General features: G+C 43.8%; 1 protein-coding gene across 2 annotated transcripts in view; it reads right to left on the bottom strand.

Moving 5' to 3' along the window:
- The window catches only part of LOC139554769 (sorting nexin-27-like), a 36,706-nt gene that overhangs the window by 11,572 nt on the left and 3,050 nt on the right, over positions 1-22,084 (bottom strand). For both annotated transcript variants that reach the window (XM_071367895.1, XM_071367896.1), the window contains exons 2-7: positions 16,746-16,977; positions 11,550-11,742; positions 6,363-6,427; positions 6,180-6,284; positions 3,014-3,092; positions 2,525-2,691 (exon numbers count right to left, since the gene is read on the bottom strand). In XM_071367895.1, coding sequence (XP_071223996.1) covers positions 2,525-2,691; positions 3,014-3,092; positions 6,180-6,284; positions 6,363-6,427; positions 11,550-11,742; positions 16,746-16,977 — 841 coding nt within the window. The remainder of the gene's footprint in view (positions 1-2,524; positions 2,692-3,013; positions 3,093-6,179; positions 6,285-6,362; positions 6,428-11,549; positions 11,743-16,745; positions 16,978-22,084) is intronic.

Raw genomic sequence — 22,084 nt, forward strand, 5'->3', positions numbered from 1 at the left:
GGGGATCAAAATCAAAAGTAACAGTCAGTATCTGGTGTGGCCACCAGCTGCATTAAGTACTGCAGTGCATCTCCTCCTCATGGACTGCACCAGATTTGCCAGTTCTTGCTGTGAGATGTTACCCCACTCTTCTATCAAGGCACCTGCAAGTTCCCGGACATTTCAGGGGGGAATGGCCCTAGGCCTCACCCTCCGATCCAACAAGGCCCAGACGTTTTCAATGTGGGATTGAGATCCGGGCTCTTCGCTGGCCATGGCAGAACACTGAAATTCCTGTCTTGCAGGAAATCACGCACAGAACGAGCAGTATGGCTGGTGGCATTGTCATGTTGGAGGGTCATGTCAGGATGAGCCTTGCAGGAAGGGTACCACATGGAGGAGGATGTCTTCCCTGTAACGCAGTGTTGAGATTGCTTGCAATAACAACAAGCTCAGTCCGATGATGCTGTGACACACCGCCCCAGACCATGACGGACCCTTCACCTCCAAATCGATCCCGCTCCAGAGTACAGGCCTCGGTGTAACGCTCATTCCTTCGACGATAAACGTGGATCTGACCATCACCCCTGGTAAGACAAAACCGCGACTCGTCAGCGCAGAGCACTTTTTGCCAGTCCTGTCTGGTCCAGCGACGGTGGGTTTGTGCCCATAGGCGACGTTGTAGCCGGTGATGTCTGGATAGGACCTGCATTACAACGGGCCTACAAGCCCTCAGTCCAGCCTCTCTCAGCCCACTGCGGACAGTCTGAGCACTGATGGAGGGATTGTGCGTTCCTGGTATAACTCGGGCAGTTGTTGCCATCCTGTACCTGTCCCGCAGGTGTGATGTTCGGATGTACCGATCCTGTGCAGGTGTTGTTACACATGGTCTGCCACTGCGAGGACGATCAGCTGTCCGTCCTGTCTCCCTGCAGCGCTGTCTTAGGCGTCTCACAGTACGGACATTGCAATGTATTGCCCTGGCCACATCTGCAGTCCTCATGCCTCCTTGCAGCATGCCTAAGGCACGTTCACGCAGATGAGCAGGGACCCTGGGCATCTTTCTTTTGGTGTTTTTCAGAGTCAGTAGAAAGGCCTCTTTAGTGTCCTACGTTTTCATAGCTGTGACCTTAATTGCCTACCGTCTGTAAGCTGTTAATGTCTTAACGACCGTTCCACAGGTGCATGTTCATTAATTGTTTATGGTTCATTGAACAAGTAGTGTTTAAACCCTTTACAATGAAGATCTGTGAAGTTATTTGGATTTTTACAAATTATCTTTGAAAGACAGGGTCCTAAAAAATGGACGTTTCTTTTTTTGCTGAGTTAGATATATATATATGCGTCTCCTTCCTGAGCGGTATGACGGCTGCTTGGTCCCATGGTGTTTATAATTGAGTACTATTGTTTGTACAGATGAACATGGTACCTTCAGGCGTTTGGAAATTGCTCCCAAGGATGAACCAGACTTGTGGAGGTCTACAATTTTTTTTCCTGAGGTCTTGGCTGATTTCTTTTGATTTTCCCATGATGTCAAGCAAAGATGCACTAAGTTTGAAGGTAGGCCTTGAAATACATCCACAGGTACACCTCCAATTGACTCAGATGATGCCAATTAGCCTATCAGAAGCTTCTAAAGCTATGTCATTGTTTTCTGGAATTTTCCAAGCTGTTTAAAGACACAGTCAACTTAGTGTATGTCAACTTCTGACACACTGGAATTGTGCTACAGTGAATTATAAGTGAAACAATCTGTCTGTAAACAATTGTTGGAAAAATTACTTGTGTCATGCACAAAGTAGATGTCTTAACCGACTTGCAAAAACTATAGTTTGTTAACAAGAAATTTGTGGAGTGGTTGAAAAACGTGTTTTAATGACTCCAATCTAAGTGTATGTAAATTTCCAACTTCAACTGTACAATGACGGCCTTCCCCAGCCAATCCCGGACAACGCTGGGCCAATTTTGCGCCACCCAATGGGACTCCCAATCACGGCCAGATGTGATGCAGCCTGGATTCCAACCAGGGACTGTAGTGATGCTTCTTGCACTGAGATGCAGCGACTTAAACCGCTGCGCCACTCAAACAGGCCTACTGCAACTCTGATTGGTTATGGCGCACCAGTCTGTGTAGAGTACGGGCCTGAGTCGTGCCTGTCAATGCAATAGAATTTTACTCCAATGCGCTCTGCTGACAAGAAAATCTCTTGCAGTTAGTCTTGCATACTTCGTTTTGTTTCGGTATGTTACATTGAGAGTGGCTAATATTGCATTGATTCGAGCACAATTCCCACAGTAGAGCAACATGTTGATAGTGTTAACTAAAGGAGAAAACTCTAGAAAGTTGAGTGAAGTTCAATCTCATGCTTCTCTGAACGGGCTCATATTTCTTCTGCACGGCAGTCCGAAGGGGAGCTGCGCGAAAGCGCGCAGCTTAGAGGGAACATTGGTCTGGACTACAACAATTGCCAGCCAGATTTGAAAGTTTAAAGTATTTTAAGCCTCCAACAGATAGTTGGAACGACAGTCAAGAGAGAGCTCTTACCTGGTGGAAGCAGTAGTGAACGGCCAGAGGTTTGTCCCTGAGCAGCTCCTCCTCCTGATGAGAGGTGAAGAGCCACTTGCGGAGGGCCAGACAGGTACCCGGCACGGCCGATGTGTAGTTCTGCACATACAACTTGTGGGGGAACTCGTTGGGGGCCAGTTTTCTCACTAGGGAAAGGGGGAGAGGAGGTTAAGGGCGCGTCTCAATAGACTAGAGGTTTCACCTTCCTGTCATCAGCACAGATCTGGAGAAACACAGGCGGTGAGGAGACGGCATGGCGGAAACATGTTTCGGTGGCTACTTTCATTTCAATTTCTCTGTGTTTGAAGATCAATGCAGTTGAAGGGAAGGAGACATGGAGAAGAAGCCACTTTAGACTACTTGAGATGCAACTGTACTGATCAGAAGAGTAAAGGTGAAAGGGGTCGGGTACATGGACTAGCTGTGGACTCCAGAGGAATGAATGAATAAACAGATGAATGGTCTTACCAAAGGAGTGGTTGATGACTTCAAAGAGGGCAAAGTAGCTGGCCATGATGCTGTCCATACCAACCTTCATCACTAAAGCCTGGGGGATGGAGAGAGGGAAAGTACAGTGGCGGCCCATCAGTTATTGATAGTCAAGCACCATTCAGTCACATAAGAGCTATGCATGCATTGATATTGATCTAGTGTTATACACTCTGGTCCTATGAGTGCAAACTTTGTCCCAGCATTAACCCACCAGATGATTCAACTAACCAGGGTCTTGATAATTTCATTAATATCTCCATTGTTCGTCTGTCCTTATGTTTAGTGTACTTTTATGTACACTTATTTTAATGTGAGATTTTATTATTTTTATCCTGCAGATTTTCTTGTGCATATAAAGTGACTTTGGGTGTCTTGAAAAGCGCTTGAAATAAAATGTATTATTAACATAGAAGTTGATTGGTTGAATCAAGGGTGTATTCAGTGGTGTACTGATGTTTAAAATTAGAAATAGAATGAAGAGCTGACGAGTCCCCATCATATCTGACACAGCAATCATATCAGCATTTCTATCTGAAAGTTCTGTAATGTTACGGTCACCTGAACACGGCCCAAGTGTCTCAGCGTAGGAGCGCTGATCACGGATCAGTTATGACTTTCATATCATAATAAGACAGGTAAGGACGTGATCCTAGATCAGCACACCTACTTTGAGATGCTTTGTGAATACAGGCCACGCAGGCCCCAGGTATTGCAGTGCTGGGCTGTAAAGAAAGCCAGTACACAGTGTTGCCCTCTAGGCAGGACCCCCCCCCCCCCAATGTCATTGGTAGCACTGGTGCTCCCGACTTTAAAAAAAAGAAGCTAGGAGCACAACATAAAATGTACAAGCACCAGAAAATATATATTTTTAATTGACATCATAGCCTATATGAATTCTAAATACTTCTGAAGCACGTTGTACACTAGAAACTAATACGCAACCTGTAAAGACATTTGATTATTATAAAAAGCTAAAATGTTGATACAAAAACCTGTCATTGAAATTACAAAGTCCTTGGTGGAATACTAGTTTCTACATTGTGTAAAAGCACTATTTAACTATCGAGTTGCATCACATTGAAAATGATACCGATAGCCCATTGCATAATACCAGATTTAAGATGGACCTGCTTATTCATTAATATAGGTATCTGCTACAAAAATAAAAAAATACATTTTTTGAGCATCCACATGTGATAGGCCTGTATGATCAATGGCTTGTGCTTCACATTTCCATGCACAGTGGGGGCTAAAATGGTGGCTAGAACCTTACCTAACTTGTTGGATAATAATCCCAGTTGAAAAAAGCAATCATAATCCAATTTAATGGAACATGACAGCCAGCCAAAGGTAGGCTACTTCATTGTAAACTACTCATCGCTAGTTATTGATTCATTTAAATGACTGTAGCATTTCTGTTGTCAACACTGCCGACCACAATAGTCTAGCCCAGTAGTTGAAGTTTGGCCGTGGCACTGAAAATGCAGAGATGAGGGCTCGCAAGTCTATTACAAGCAGCACCAGCCCATCAATCAAGAGAATGGCGTATAACATGTTTACCAGCATTGCAGTTTCTGTAATCGTCATCATTGCATCTACAGTGCCTTCCGAAAGTATTCATACCCCTCAACTTATTCCACATTGTTAGCCTGAATTCAATTGGATTAAATAGATGTTTTTCCCCCTCACCCATCTACACAAAAGACCCCATAATGACAAAGTGAAACGTTTTGAAATGTATGAATCATTTTCAGAAAGAAATCTAAATTGATATAAATATCACACCTCTTTGTTTTGACACATATTGCTCAGGTGCATCCAATTTCATTTGATCATACTTGACGTGTCACTACAACTTGATTGGAGTCCACCTGTGGCCAATTCAATTGTTTAGACATGATTTAGAAAGAAACACCTGTCTATATAAGGTCCCACAGTTGACAGTGTATGTCAGAGCAGAATCTAGACCATGAAGTCCAAAGAACTGTATAAAACTATTTCTAAAAAGTCTTGAAAGTTTCCAGAAGCACAGTGGTCTCCATCATTTGGAAATTGAAAAAAATATGGAACTACCCAGACTGCCAGTCCGACCAAACTGAGCAACCAGGCAAGAAGGACCTTGGTCAGGGAGGTGACCAAGAACCCAATGACCACTGACAGAACTACAGAGTTCATTGGCTGAGATGGGAGAACCTGACAGAAGGACAACAGTACCTACACCACTTCACCAATCTGGGCTTTATGGGAGTGGCCAGACAGAAGCCATCCTGAGAAAAAGGCTAATAACAGCACGCCTGTAGTTTGCAAAAAGTGACGTGAAAACCTCAGAACATAAGGCAAAAGATTATGTGGTCTGATGAGAAAAACGTAACTCTTCGGCCTGAATGCAAAGCGCTATGTCTGGAGAAAACCAGGCACAGCTCATCACCTGTCTAACACCATCCCTACTGTGAGGAATGGTGGTGGCAGCATCATGCTATGGGAATGCTATTCAGCAGCAGGGACTTGAAGACTGGTAAAGATAGAGGAACGACGAATGGAGCCAAATACTGGGAAATCCTTGATGAGAACCTGCTTCAGAGTGCACTCCAGACTTGAATCCCATTGAAAATCTGTGGAAGACTGCTGTTCACCGCTGCTCCCCATCTAACGTAACAGAGCTCGAGAAAATCTGTACAAAGCTGATAGACAAACCCAAGACGACTCAAAGCTGGAATCGCTACCAACGATGCATCTACAAAGTATTGACACGGGTGTGAATTATGTAAATGAGATATTGCTGTATTTCATTTGCCCCCAAAAATCGAATGTTTTCACCTTGTCATTAAGGGGTATTGTGTGTAGATGGGTGAGAAATCTATTTAATCAATTTTGAATTCAAGCTGTAACAAAATGTGTCAAAATAAGTCAAGGGGTTTGAACACTTTCTGAAGGCACTGTAGCTAGCTAGCTAGCTAGCTAAACTAGCAAGGGCTTTGTTAACTTTATTAGCACCATGTTTTGAGAGGTGGAAAATGCACACACCATAGCCATCTGGGGCTGCCAAATCCTCTCCCTCTCTGCCTTATTCGTGCTTTGTGCTGTCACACTTTAGAGCCCTGCCTCTAGGACTAGAAGTGAGGAACACAGCACTGCTCTATACCTGGTAGACTTGGTCAGTCGTGCTGTTCTTGCGCACCCTGACCGAGATGGTTGTCTTGTCTGGCAGGGATATCCGCAGCTCCACGTCTGACACACCATTGTCATTCTGACAAACAGAGAAAGGAAGGGTGAGCATCAGTGTGTGTGTCACACACAGCTATGGAAACTGCCTGCACAAACATACCTCATCTGATTCAGACAGGAATTCCTGCATGATGTCACTCTCCCCAATCACCCGCACAGAACAAACTGCAGAAGGAGAAGAGAGCAAAAGGTCATCTTAACATATTGCACTCACATGCACACTTTGAACATACACATACACATTCATACAGTTGAAGTCGGAAGTTTACATACACCTTAGCCAAATACATTTAAACTCAGTTTTTCACAATTCCTGACATTTAATCCAAGTAAAAATACCCTGTCTTAGGTCAGTTAGGATCACCACTGTATTTTAAGAAATGAAATGTCAGAATAATAGTAGAGAGAATTAATTATTTCAGCTTTTATTTCTTTCATCATATTCCCAGTGGGTCAGAAGTTTACATACACTCAATTAGTATTTTGTAGCATTGCCTTTAAATTGTTTAACTTGAGTCAAACATTTTGGGTAGCCTTCCCACAATAAATTGGGTGAATTTTGGCCCATTCCTCCTGACCGAGCTGGTTCAGTTCTGCCCACAAATTTTCTGTAGGGGGATCTTTGTCCCCATGTGCAGTTGCAAACCGTAGTCTGGCTTTTTTATGGCGGTTTTGGAGCAGTGGCTTCTTCATGCAGCCTTTCAGGTTATGTCGATATAGGACTCGTTTTACTGTGGATATACATACTTTTGTACCTGTTTCCTCCAGCATCTTGACAAGATCCTTTGCTGTTGTTCTGGGATTGATTCGCACTTTTCGCACCAAAGTACGTTCATCTCTAGGAGACAGAATGCGTCTCCTTCCTGAGCGGTATGACGGCTGCGTGGTCCCATGGTGTTTATACTTGTGTACTATTGTTTGTACAGATGAACGTTTGGAAATTGCTCCCAAGGATGAACCAGACTTGTGGAAGTCTACAATTTTTCTTCTGAGGTCTTGGCTGATTTCTTTTGATTTTCCCATGATGCCAAGCAAAGAGGCACTGAGTTTGAAGGTAGGCCTTGAAATACATCCACAGGTACACCTCCAATTGACTCAAATGATGTAAATTAGCCTATCAGAAGCTTCTAAAGCCATGACATAATTTTCTGGAATTTTCCAAGCTGTTTAAAGGCACAGTCAACTTAGTGTATGTAAACTTCTGACCCACTGGAATTGTGATACAGTGAATTATAAGTTAAATAATCTGTCTGTAAACAACTGTTGGAAAAATGACTTAGTAGATGTCCTAACCGACTTGCCAAAACTATAGTTAGTTATCAAAAAATTTGTGGAGTGGTTGAAGAACAAGTTAATGATTCCAACCTAAGTGTGTAAACTCCCGACTTCAACTGTCCACGTACATACACATTCAAGGGCATTCAACAAGTATTGCAATGATTAGCGATACGTCAGCAGGAGATAGAGAGCTATGTCGAAGTTCAACACACTGCATTACAGCATACTTGGTTTCTCACTTCTCGAAACACTCGGCAGGTAGCCTAGTGGTTAGAGCGTTGGGCCAGTAACCGAAAGATTGCTGGATCGAATCCCCGAGCTGACGAGGTAAAAATCTGTCGTTCTGCCCCTGAGCAAGGCAGTTAACCTACTGTTTCCCGGGCGCCGAAGACATGGATGTCGATTATGGCAGCCCCCCCGCACCTCTCTGATTCAGAAGACACATTTCTGTTGAATGCTTTCAGTCGTACAACAGACTAGGTATCCCTACTTGAACTCACCAAAAAAAAAAAATATATATATATAACAAATATATATATATATAATATATATAATAAAAATAAAACATGTGCTAAATGTTTTCTAATCTCTCCTCAACTGACTTCTCATCTCCAGCACTGACAGATGGAAGGGGTGTAATAACACATCATTAAATAGACAATAATAATAATAGCCACCGGATATACAAAACATTAAGAACACCTGCTCTTTCCATGACAAAGACTGACCAGGTGAAAGCTATGATCCCTTATTGATGTCACTTGTTAAATCCATTTCAAATCAGTGCAGATGAAGGGGAGGATACAGGTTAAAGAAGGATTAATAAGCCTTGAGACAGGGATTGTGTATGTGTACCATTCAAAGTGTAAATGTAATTGTCTCTGGTAGTAGGTGCCAGGCACACTGGTTTCTGACCATAAATCTATTCTCCTGATTCCTGCTTACAAGCAAAAACTAAAGCAGGAAGTACCAGTGAATCGCTCAATAAGGAGGTGGTCAGAGGACGCAGATGCTAAGCTACAGGACTGTTTTGCTAGCACAGACTGGAATATGTTCCGGGATTCTTCCGATGGCATTGAGGAGTACACCACATCAGTCACTGGTTTCATCAATAAATGCATCGATGACATCGTCCCCACAGAGACCATACGTACATACCCCAACCAAAAGCCATGATTACAGGCAACATCCACACTAAGCTAAAGGGTAGAGCTGCCGCTTTCAAGGAGCGGGACTCTAACCCGGAAGCTTATAAGAAATCCCACTATGCCCTCCGGCAAACCATCAAACAGGCAAAGCGACAGTAACAGAACTAAGATTGAATTGTACTACACCAGCTACGAAGCTCGTCGGATGTGACAGGGCTTGCAAACTATTATGGACTACAAAGGGAAGCACAGCCGCGAGCTGCCCAGTGACATGAGCCTCCCAGACGAGCTAAATAACTTCTATGCTCACTTCGAGGAAAGCAACACTGATGCATGCATGAGAACATCAGCTGTTCTGGACGACTGTGTGATCACGCTCTCCGTAGCCGATGTGAGTAAGACCTTTAAACAGGTCAACATTCACAAGGCCGCAGGGCCAGACGGATTACCAGGACGTGTGCTCGGAGTACACGCTCTCAGAGTGTCTTGACTGACATTGTCAACCTGTCCCTGCCCCTGACCGAGTCCGTAATACCAACATGTTTCAAGCAGACCACCATATTCCCTGTGTCCAAGAACACCAAGGTAACCTGACTATATGACTGCTGACCCGTAGCACTCACGTCTGTAGCCATGAAGTGCTTTGAAAGGCTGGTCAAGGCTCACATCAACACCATTATCCCAGAAACCCTAGACCCATTCCAATTTGCATACCGCCCCAACAGACCCACAGATGATGCAATCTCTACTGCACTCCACACTGCCCATTCCCACCTGGACAAAAGGAACACTTACGTGAGAATGCTATTCATTGACTACAGCTCAGCGTTCAACACCATAGTGCCCTCAAAGCTCATCACTAAGCTAATGACCCTGAGACTAAACACCTCCCTCTGCAACTGGATCCTGGACTTCCTGACGGGCCACCCCCAGGTGGTAAGGGTAGGTAACAACATCTGCCACGCTGGTCCTCAACCCAGGGGCCCCTCAGGGTGCGTGCTCAGTCCCCTCCTGTACTCCCTGTTCACCCATGACTGCACGGCCAAGCACGACTCCAACACCATCATTAAGTTTGCCGATGACACAACAGTGGTAGGCCTGATCACTGACGATGAGACAGTCTATAGGGAGGTCAGAGACAGTGTGGTGCCAGGATAACAACCTCTCCCTGAACGTGATCAAGACAAAGGAGATGATTGTGGACTACAGAAAAAGAAGGACCGAGCACGCCCCCATTCTCATTGACAGGGCTGTAGTGGAGCAGGTTGAGAACGTCAAGTTCCTTGGTGTCCACATAGCCAACAAACTATCATGATCCAAACACACCAAGACAGTCATGAAGAGGCCACGACAACACATATTCCCCCTCAGGAGACTGAAAAGATTTGGCATGGGTCCTCAGATCCTCAAAAGGTTCTACAACTTCACCATCGAGAGCATCCTGACTGGTTGCATCACCGCCTGGTACGGCAACTGCACGGCCTCCGACCGCAAGGCACTACAGAGGGTAGTGTGTACGGCCCAGTATATCACTGGGGCCAAGCTTCCTGCCACCCAGGACCTCTATGCCAGGCAATGTCAGAGGAAGGCCCAAAAAATTGCCAAGGACTCCAGCCACCCTATTCATAGACGTTCCTCTCTGCTACCGCACGGCAAGCGGTACCGGAGCACCAAGTATAGGTCAAAAAGGCTTCTTAACAGCTTCTACCCCCAAGCAATAACTCTTGAAAAGTTAATCAAATTGCTACCCGGACTACTTGCATTGTCCCCACCACAGATTGTCATGCTGCTGCTACTCTGTTTATTATTCATGCATTGTCACTTTACCCTTTTCTACATGTACACCACTGTTCAAAAGTTTGGGGTCACTTAGAAATGTCCTTGTTTTTGAAAGAAAAGCAAATTTTCTGTCCATTAAAATATCAAATTAATCAGAAATACAGTGTAGACATTGTTAACGTTATAAATGACTATTGTAGCTGGAAACGGCTGATGTTTAATGGAATATCTACATAGCCGTACAGAGGCCCATTATCAGCAACAATCAGCTCCTGTGTTCCAATGGCACGTTGTGTTAGCTAATCCAAGTTTATAATTTTAAAAGGCTAATTGATTATTAGAAAACCCTTTTGCAATTATGTTAGCACAGCTGAAAACTGTTGTACTGATTAAAGAAGCAATAAAACTGGCCTTCTTTAGACTTGTTGAGTACCTGGGGCATCAGCATTTGTGAGTTTAATTACAGGCTCAAAATGGCCAGAAACAAAGAACTTTCTTCTGAAACTCGTCAGTCTATTCTAGTTCTGAGAAATTAAGGCTATTCCATGCAAGAAATTGCCAAGAAACTGAAGATCTCGTACAACGCTGTGTACTACTACTCCCTTCACAGAACAGTGCAAACTGGCTCTAATCAGAATAGAAAGAGGTGTGGGAGGCCCCGATGCACAACTGAGCAAGAGGACAAGTACATTAGAGTGTCTAGATTGAGAAACAGACGCCTCACAAGTCCTCAACTGGCAGCTGTAATAAATAGTACCCGCAAAACACCAGTCTCAACGTCAACAGTGAAGAGGAGACTCCGGGATGCTGGCCTTCTGTTCTGAGGGCAAAATTGGGGGGGTGCAAGTCAATATTAGGAAGGTGTTCTTAATGTTTGGTATACTCAGTATATATGTGAAATATACGTCTGCGTAATATGATGCCTGTGGTGCTGGATCTATAGGCACTATCCGCATGTCAGCGTTACGACATTATTGAATGGAATTAAGTTGCCATCCTGAACCTTGAGTATTTTCCTTATTTACCTCTCCTCAATTCTCTACAATACCTCCTTCACTACCTTTGCTCCTCGAACACCTCACCTCTCTCCAGATACTCCTCCAGGCCCCTGCGGCGTGCGTCCAGCTGCTGCTCAGACAGGGAGAAGGGCCACTTCCCGGGGATCTTGGGGAAGGTGTAGCTGGCAAACTCCCTCTTCAGGTTCTGGTTCAGGATAGCAAACTCTCGGTAACGCTTGGCGCACAGCTGCCTGCCCGACATGTACACGTTGTACACCTGTAGGGGACAGACCGAGGTGAGCTGGAAGGCATCATATGACAGAGCACTGGGGAAATGATGCACCGTATTCACTTGTAAAAGATTGGACATGTACACAGGACTCTTAAGTGCGACCATTTTGGTTACATACACTCCTACATTTTTTGCCGTGCGACATGAGCTGTGTTCGAATACTCATACTAACCGCACGAATCACACTATTTGTGTCGTAAATTGAGTATATATTATGCTTATTTGTCACAGTATGGATATAGTTAGTATGCCAAAAGTTCCCTGATGTCATACTACATTCGTCAAAATACGAAGTATACAATCATTATTTCCATGCTTTTAGGGCCAACAATGCAATTCTTCAAAAAGTGGGCGTGGCTTCACATCGTTTTCAGATTTTAATAAAATCCCACGAGAGCGGATACAAATGCAATGCTTTAACTAATTATGACAATGTTAAGAAAATGTTGAGCAATGTAATAAAGTAATTACTTTTCAAATAAGTTACCTTACACGTTATGTTGGCTGACAATTTGTTAGCTACGCTATCCTTACAAACCACATAGCATATCATTACAGCAGTATGTACCGGTTTGTAAGCTAGCTACCTAACGTTAGTTGCCTACTAATACATTGAACTTGCCAGTATATTAACTATATGCTATCTAACTGCCCAACGTTTATTGACTTGATTATTCCCGTCATTCTTAGCTTAGCTGTATAGTCGCGCGTTCTCAATGGTCATTTGGGTGCTTTCTTAAATTTGCTCTGGCTATCTACTCCGATTTCAGAGCACTCTCGTCTGAGTGTACCTGAGCGGAGAATAACTGCTGAATTTATAAACGCTCAACACCCTTGAAAATGGTGTAATGAAATTGTTTCCAGCAGCACAGTTGCAGTCACCAACACTCTGGATAACATGAAAACAGCCTAACCAGCTCTGTTAGGGCGAGTAAAATGGTCAGAGTGAGGTGTTCTCTCATTTGTGTCTGGAAGTAGCTAGCAAGCTAGCTAATGTTAGCCAGTTTGCTTGACGACGCAATCACAATTGCACTGCCCTCACCCACCTGGACAGAAATAATGAATATGTGAGGATGCTATTCATCAACTACAGCTCGGCCTTCAACGGGCCGCCCCCCTGGTGGTGAAGGTAGGCAACATTACCTCCTCCACACTGATTCTCAACACGGGGTCCCACAAGGGTGCGTCCTCAGTCCCCTCCTGTACAGCCACAACTGCGTGGCCTTACAGTTCCAACGCTATCATCAAGTTCATCTGACGACGCGAAAGTAGTAGACCTGATTACAAACAACGATGAGACGGCCTATAGGGAGGAGGTACGCACTGACGGCGGTGGCAGGTAAACAACCTCTCCCTCAACAAAACAAAGGAGCCGTTTGTGGACTTCAGGAGGAACCAGGCTGGGCACGCCCCCATCCTCATCAACGGGCCGGCGTGGAGGCGGTCCAAAACGTCAAGTTCCTTGGCGTGCACATCTCCGAGAAGCTGAAATGGTCAAACCACACGGACACCGTGGTGAAGAAAGCACGTCAGCACCTCTTCAACCTCAGGCTGCATCACTGTCCTGCCCATCAGGACACCTACAACACCAGATGTCGAAGGTAGGCCAAAAAGATAAATCATGGACCCCAGCCACCCAAGCCATGGCCTGTTCGCCCATCTTCCTTCACTCAGACGTGGGCAGGGCAGAAGCATGCGGGCAGCTACAAGCAAAAACTAAAGCAGGAAGTACCAGTGACTCGCTCAATACGGAAGTGGTCTGATGACGCGGGACTGTTTTGCTAGCACAGACTGGAATATGTCCCGGGATTCATCCAATGGCATTGAGGAGTACAACACCTCAGTCATCGGCTTCATCAATAAGTGCAACGATGACGTCGTCTCCACAGTGACCGTACATACATATCCCAACCAGAAGCCACGGATTACAGGCAACATCCGCATCGAACTAAAGGCTAGAGCTGCCCCTTTCAAGGAGTGGGAGACTAATCCGGACGCTTATAAGAAATCCCGCTATGCCCTCAGACAAACCACCAAACAAGCAAAGCGTCAATACTGAATTAAGATTGAATCGTCCGATGTGGTAGGGCTTGAAAATTATTACGGACTACAAAGGGAAACCCAGACACGAGCTTCCCAGTGACGCGAGCCTACCAGATGAGCTAAATGCCTTTTATGCTCGCATCGAGGCAAGCAACACTGAAGCATGCACGTGAGCACCAGATGTTCTGGAGCACTGTGATAACGCTCTCGGTAGCCGATGTGAACAAAACCTTTAAACAGGTCAACATTAACAAAGCTGCTGGGCCAGACGGATTACCAGGACGTGTAATTAAAGCATGCACGGACCAACTGTCATGTCTTCACTGACATTTTCAACCTCTCCCTGACCGAGTCTGTAATACCTACATGTTTCAAGCAGATCACCATAGTCCCTGTGCCCAAGGAAGCGAAGGTAACCTGCCTAAATGATTACCTTCCCGTGGCACTCACGTCAGTAGCCATGGAGTGCTTTGAAAGGCTGGTCATAGCTCACATCAACAGCATCCTCCCAGACTCCCTAGACCCAGTCCAATTCGCATACCGTCCCAACAGATCCACAGATGATGCAATCTCCATTGCACTCAGCACTGCCCTTCCCACCTGGACAAAAGGAACACCTATGTGAGAATGATGTTCATTGACTACAGTTCAGCGTTCAACACCATAGTGCCCACGAAGCTCATCACTAAGCTAAGGACTCTGGGGCTAAACACCTCCCTCTGCAACTGGATCCTGGACTTCCTGACAGGCCGCCTCCAGGTGGTAAGAGTAGAAAATAACACGTCTGTCAAGCTGATCCATAACACTGGGGCCACTCAGGGGTGTGTACTTAGTCCCCTCCTGTACTCCCTGTTCACCCACAACTGCGTGGCGAAACACGACTCCAACACCATCATTAAGGTGGCTGACGACACAACGGTGGTAGGCTTGATCACCGACAATGATGAGACGGCCTATAGGAGTAGGTCAGAGAACTGGCAGTGTGGTGCCAGGATAACAACCTCTCCCTCAATGTGAGCAAGACAAAGGAGCCGACTGTGGACTACAGGAAAAGGCAGGCCGAACAGGCCCCCATTAACATCGACGGGGCTGTAGTGGAGCGGGTCGAGTTTCAAGTTCCTTGGTGTCCACATCACCAACGAACTATCATGGTCCAAACATACCAAGACAGTCGTGAAGAGGGCATGACAAAACCGCAGATCCTCAAAAGGTTCTACAGCTGCACCATCGAGAGCATCCTGACTGGTTGCATCACCGCCTGGTATAGCAACTGCTCAGCATCTGACCGTAAGGCGCTACAGAGGGAAGTGCATACGGCCCCGTACATCACTGGGGCCAAGCTTCCTGCCATCCAGGACCTATATAAAATAGCCGGTATCAGAGGAAAGCCCATAAAATTGCCAGAGACTCCAGCCATTATAGACTGTTTTCTCTGCTACCGCACGGCAAGCAGTACCGGAGCGCCAAGTCTAGGACCAAAAGGCTCCTCAACAGCTTCTACTCCCAAGCCATAAGACTGCTGAACAATTAATAAAATCGCCAAATAGTTACATTGACCCCCCCTCTCCCTTTTGTACACTGCTGCTACTTGCTGTTTATTATCTATGCAGTCACTTCACCCCTACCTACATGTACAAATTACCTCAACTAACCTGTACCCTCGCACACTGACTCAGTACCGGTACCCCCTGTATATAGCCTCGTTATTGTTATTCTTATTGTGTTACTTTTTATTATTAGTTTTTACTGTAGTCCATTTGGTAAATATTTTATTAAATCTTCTTGAACTGAGCTGTTGGTTAAGGGTAAGCAAGCATTTCACGGTAAGGTCTACACTTGTATTCGGCGCATGTGACAAATAAGGTTTGATCTCTACCAGAAGGTTATCATTAGCATAATCGCTAACTGCTACACAAAGTGTAGATCTACACGCCCTGCATACACAAACAGGGGCATGCCTCTGCAGTTTCAGAAATTTTCACAAAAATACAATTCACTGATGGATTTTATTCATGTCTTAACATTAACTTGGTTCAATACATTTTAGTTGACTCCATACTAAATTCAATACATTCAGTTTTAATGTCTGGAGTCTGTGATTATACCGCGTTCTCCGAAACACAGATTTTATAGTTCCCCATTTTAGCTTTGTAATGCTGTGAACTGTATGTTTCAACTCCCAGTATTAAGGGAATAACATCCTCTTAAAACGTGAGTAAATAGTGAACATTGAGAAAGACGCACCTGTTTTCAGTAGCGTGAGTGTCGGCTCAAGTTGCTCTTGAAGTCCTTCATTTAGCAAATCACCACGCAACTCAAGTTTTCATTTACATTTACATTTAAGTCATTTAGCAGACGCTCTTATCCAGAGCGACTTACAAATTGGTTGTCTAGTGTGTTAACTAGCCAATGTGTTTACAGTTTCATTATGAACATACCATGAGAAAAAGGTTTGTGAAAAAAGCAAGTGTACAATTTATGTAATGCATCGCAGTGTGAAAATATTGCTTTTACATAATGTTGAAACCTAATATTCCACAAATGACTTATTTCAATGATTAGGTATTTGTATTAACATTTTAAAACAAAACATGTATTTATAGGGTTATATATTTCTTTGTAGGGCACAACATGTGTTTCAGAAGTAGGCAGAAGCATATTTTCTGGTACTCCTATATATTATACTGTGCTCCTACATTTTTAAGTTAGGAGCAGCAGTGCCACCAATTAATGTATTTAATTTAGAGCCCTGCACGTACACATTCTTTAACTGGGAAGGGATACATATAGGTTGCATTGTACATGTGTTAACTGACAGTGGCCTACACATTTTGGCTTGGCCGAAATCTGCACAGGAAAAGACACTGACTAAACTTTTCTTAAAGCCCACATCTGAATTAAACAAGGCCATCCAGAAACCTCACTGTAATCAATTTTTTACTCACCACAAACCTCTCGGCGTGCTGCTCCACGTGCTTGAAGGTGGGGATGGAGATGGGTACGGCCTGCTTGTCGCTGTAGTCGTAGCTGAGCTGGGCCGCGCTCTCATCCCCAGCCTCCAGGCAGTCTGCCTCCTGGAGAGGCACAGACAGCACGGACAGCACCAGCTCCCTCTCTCCGGCCCGGATCAGATCCACCACCTGCTTGTGGGTGGCCCCTTCCACGCTCACTCCATTACTGTGGGACGCATAGATGGCAGAATGGAATCAGTTGTGCTCATGTTATGCCCATTCATGGTGGTAGTTTTTGGTGACGTTTGAGGCGGCTTATGGTAGAGAAATTAACATTAAATTATCTGGCAACATCTCTGGTGGACATTCCTGCATTCAGCATGCCAATTGTGTGCTCCCTCAAACCTTGAGACATCTGTGGCATTGTGTTGTGACAAAACTGCATATTTTAGAGTGGCCTTTTATTGTACCCAGCACAAGGTGCACCTGTGTAATGATCATGCTGTTAAATCAGCTTATTGATATGCCACACCTGTCAGGTGGATGGTTATCTTGGCAAATGAGAAATGCTCACTAACAGGGATGTAAACAAACATGTGCACAACATTTTAGAGAAATAAGCTTTATGTGTAAATGGAAATTCTGGGTTCTTTAATTTCATCTCATGAAACATGGGACCAACAACACTTTACATGTTGCATTTATATTTTGGTTCAGTGTACATTGTGAATTGACGTGCAATTGTATGATTTGTTTTGTTTGAATGGAAACCCGATTTAAAAAGCAAAATTGTCAATTTGTCACATCCCTACCGTATACCGCCCAAGCCTAACTAACAGTACTGAGGCCAGATGGCAGCAGCATCAGGTGTATTGGCTAATCTGCTTATCAAAACAAAGGGGGTGGAGGGAGGGAGGGCAGGGGAGCACCTGCTTGCCATACACACTGTTTCCATCATTACTTATTCATTTCAGTAATACCAAAAAAAAAGAGTGAGAGACAGAGGCTGAGAGGTGGGGGGAGATGGAAGAGAAAGGAGTTTAATATGAAAGAGAAAGCAAAAAGAAACAAGACTTGAGGGGAAATTGGATCTTTCCTCAAGCTTATTCAGGGGTACTCAAAAGAATGGGAGGCAAAAAGGGCTAGAGGGTGTAGGCCAGGGATGGGCAACTGATGGGGGTGGGTGCCACAAAATCTGAACTCATGAGGGGCTGATGCACAAACACATTTTGAATTGATCTGAGGGCCACCAGTTGCCCATTCCTGGTGTAGGATAACCCCTCTCCGCAACACAGCTTCGATGTAGCCTTGATCCTTCTATCAAATCAGAAATACAATTCAGTGAAGCACCAAATTCATCTCACGAATACCCTAAATAGAAACGAGAAGGTAGGGAACTGAATAGTGATGAAGTTGAGTTGCCCAACTGCTTGATACTAGGCTACTTCATAAGACATTTTTCACTCATTGACAAGGGTGGATCTAAATGAATTGAAATCGCGAATTAAAACATTGCCTACATTTTATGTTTTGCACAATCAATAGTGGCGATTGACATCAGCCTAAAGCCATCTGGTAAAACAGAGAATGTGCATGCGCAAATAAAACAACTTTGGTCAACCTATAGGCCTGATCCACTGACATGTGAGCTAGAGGTGGTGTCAGCACCGGGGGAATAACTTGATGACTACAAAGTTTATTTCCAATCGTGGGGAAAGCAGTAGTAGCTGGTTAATGTGTCACATGAACACTACCGATCATATGACACAGGCAGAGTGGCAAGTTGCACTAGTTGTTGATAAAAAATATAGCCTAGCGTTAGGAAGGCAATCCCAACGGCACCTCATGTTCTATATATTGACCAGGGCCCGTAGTGCACTACGTAGGGAATAGGGTGCCATTTGGGACGCAGGAAATGCTGATGACTCAAGTTGGGTCTACCATGTTCCTCATTCTTTCTCTCGCTTTTTCGTTGAGAGAGAAAAGTTTGGTATCAATTCCATTTTCCACTCATGTTCTTCAAGAGTAAGGGAAACTAACATTTCATATAAAAGCAGAGACTGCACTGCTTCTGCAATGACATAAATGGAGTAACGTGGTACAGAAAGACCATATCCTTTGCAGCCTTTACTTTTTTAAAGGATGGTATGAAAAGTTAATTCTCTCCTCTGAGGTTGATTAAAATAGGCTATTTATGACTTGAGGTGTTGGCCTTGCCAAAAAAACATTGCTGTAGTACAGTGTCTCAAGGGTCCAGCCATGCCTGTTTCAACTCCACCCAGACACACGGACTTACACTACAAACAACCCATAGGCCGGACACACACACACTTCAAAGCATGATTTACTGGCTACATAAATAGACTGGGGTAATTAGCATGGTTATGGTAGACCGTCAGACAGTTCAAAAAAAACTATTGAGTTGAACTGTCTACAGCTGGTTGAGTAACACGTTGAATAACTGACCTCACTGTCATTATACTGAGGACACTGGAGTGAGAGAGCGCCCTGACTTTATAATCTAACACCATCCTTTTATTATACTGATGTTAGCAAGAAACCAATGACAACTGACACTCAGCTCATGATCATAGGATTAAGATCACCTACCGACTAATTATTGAATTAGATGAGCTAGATTAGGGTTGGAGTGAAAACCTACAGGATGGTAGCTCTCCACGAACAGGGTTGGTGAGCACCGTCCTATGCAATAGATTGCAAAGCTGGACATCAGCGCATAACTTTTTGGAAATGGAAAATTCACTTTCTCATCCATAAACGCATCTCAAGTGAAAATACAGTTCAGAAGCTCAAATCAGCAAGATGGGGGGGGGGGGGGGGGGGTTATATGGAAGGATGTCTACCATGGAAAATAATGATTATGATCACACTTCAATTGAAATATTATGGATGGGGACACCTACACATTTGGCAGCCAAGCATGAGTTAGTGTAGCCTATTAACTTCTAGAATGACTGAAATATTTTCCCGTCTAGAAGAAAAACCTCCATGATTCCATCAATTCAATTTGAAAGAATTAAGAATTACAGGGGGGGGCAGTTTGAAAAAAATGAAGTGTGTATTGTCCTCTTAAATAATGTGCATGCTTGGATAATAATTACATAACCAATGTCTCTAGTAATACCGGTCCGAATAGGGCTATAAAGTGGCAAAGAATAGACTTAGAGTAGAGTGCGCCACATCATCCCATGGGATTCGTCAAGGCTGCGCAGAGCAGAAATATCACCAAAATATTCTAGTTCCTACAGATCAGCTATATTCAAATAAAATAGGCCTTTTATATGCTAAATTGATGAGCAAATGAACAGCATTATGCTCATGTCAGTCCTCTAGAATGCAAATGTAGTCTTCCTAGTAGGACTCCGCAATAATTAGGTAATGTGTGTGTGCTCATTCATTTCTCCGTGTCGGAGTTGACTCCAAAAATCCTGTTGTGCACCACGAGCTAACGTTAGCTAGCTAGATTTGATTTTAATGCTGAAGGGTATTGACACACCCGTGCATCAATCCAAGTAAAATATACACTACTGTTCAAAAGTTTGGGTCACTTAGAAAGGTCCTTGTTTTCCATGAAAATATACATGAAATGAGTTGCAAAATGAATAGGAAATAAAATCAAGACATTGACAAGGTTATAAATAATAATTTTTAATTGAAATAATAATTGTGTCCTTCAAACTTTGCTTTTGTCAAAGAATCCTCCATTTGCAGCAATTATAGCCTTACAGACCTTTGGCATTCTAGTTGTCAATTTGTTGAGGTAATCTCTAGAGATTTCACCCCATGCTTTCTGAAGCACCTCCCACAAGTAGTATTGGCTTGATGGGCACTTCTTACATACCATACGGTCAAGCTGCTCCCACAACAACTCAATAGGGTTGAGATCCAGTGAATGTGCTGGCCACTCCATTATAGACAGAATACCAGCTGATTGCTTCTTCCCTAAATAGTTATTGCATAGTTTGGAGCTGTGCTTTGGGTCATTGTCCTGTTGTAAAAGGAAATTGGCTCCAATTAAGCGCCGTCCACAGGGTATGTATGGCATGGCGTTGCAAAACGGAGAGATAGTCTTCTTCTTCAAAATGTATTTTACCCTGTTCAAATCTCCCACTTTACCACCACCAAAGCAACCCCAGACCATCACACTGCCTCCACCATGCTTGACATATGGCGTCAAGCACTCCTCCAGCATCTTTTCATTTTTTCTGTGTCTCACAAATGTTCTTTGTGACACGAACACCTCAAACTTAGATTTGTGTGTCCATAACACTTTTTTCCTATCTTCCTCTGTCCAGTGTCTGTGTTCTTTTGCCCATCTTAATCTTTTATTTTTATTAGTCAGTCTGAGATATGGCTTTTTATTTGCAACTCTGCCTAGAAGGCCAGCATCCCGGAGTCGCCTCTTCACTGTTGACGTTGAGACTGGTGTTTTGCGGGTACTATTTAATGAAGCTGCCAGTTGAGGACTTGAGGCGTCTGTTTCTCAAACTAGAAACTCTAATGTACTTGTCCTCTTGCTCAGTTGTGCACCGGGTCCTCCCACACCTCTTTCTATTCTGGTTAGAGCCAGTTTGCGCTGTTCTGTGATAGGAGTAGTACATAGCGTTGTACAAGATCTTCAGTTTCTTGGCAATTTCTCGCATGGAATAGCCTTAATTTCTCAGAACTAGAATAGACTGACGAGTTTCCGAAGAAAGTTTTGTTTCTGGTCATTTTGAGCCTATAATCGAACCCACAAATGCTGATGCTCCAGATACTCAACAAGTCTAAAGGCCATTTTTATTGCTTCTTTAAATCAGCACAACAGTTTTCAGCTGTGCGAACATAATTGAAAAAGGGTTTTCTAATGATCAATTAGCATTTTAAAATGATAAAACTTGGATTAGCTAACACAACGTGCCATTGGAACACAGGAGTGATGGTTGCTGATAAATTGGCCTCTGTACGCCTATGTAGATATTCCATTAAAAATCAGCCGTTTCCAACTACAATAGTTATTTACAACATTAACAATGTCTACACTGTATTTCTGATCAATTTGATGTTATTTTAAAATGGACACAAAATGTGCTTTCTTTGAAAAATAAGGAAACTTCTACGTGACACCAAAATTTTGAACGGTAGAATATATATATATATATTTTGAAATAACCATCAAAATCTGTCCGTTTAAGCTAGAGTTTTTTTGGCATGGGCTGCATCTCAATCCGCATCTGGCTATGTGGGCCTTCTGCATCTGCAGTGGAAGATGGCTGAGCTACAACTATGTTTGACAGACCATGAGACATACCAGATATCGGTCTTCTCACAAA

The sequence above is a fragment of the Salvelinus alpinus genome, chromosome 26, assembly GCF_045679555.1.
Source record: "Salvelinus alpinus chromosome 26, SLU_Salpinus.1, whole genome shotgun sequence".
In the NCBI taxonomy this organism is placed as follows: domain Eukaryota; kingdom Metazoa; phylum Chordata; class Actinopteri; order Salmoniformes; family Salmonidae; genus Salvelinus; species Salvelinus alpinus.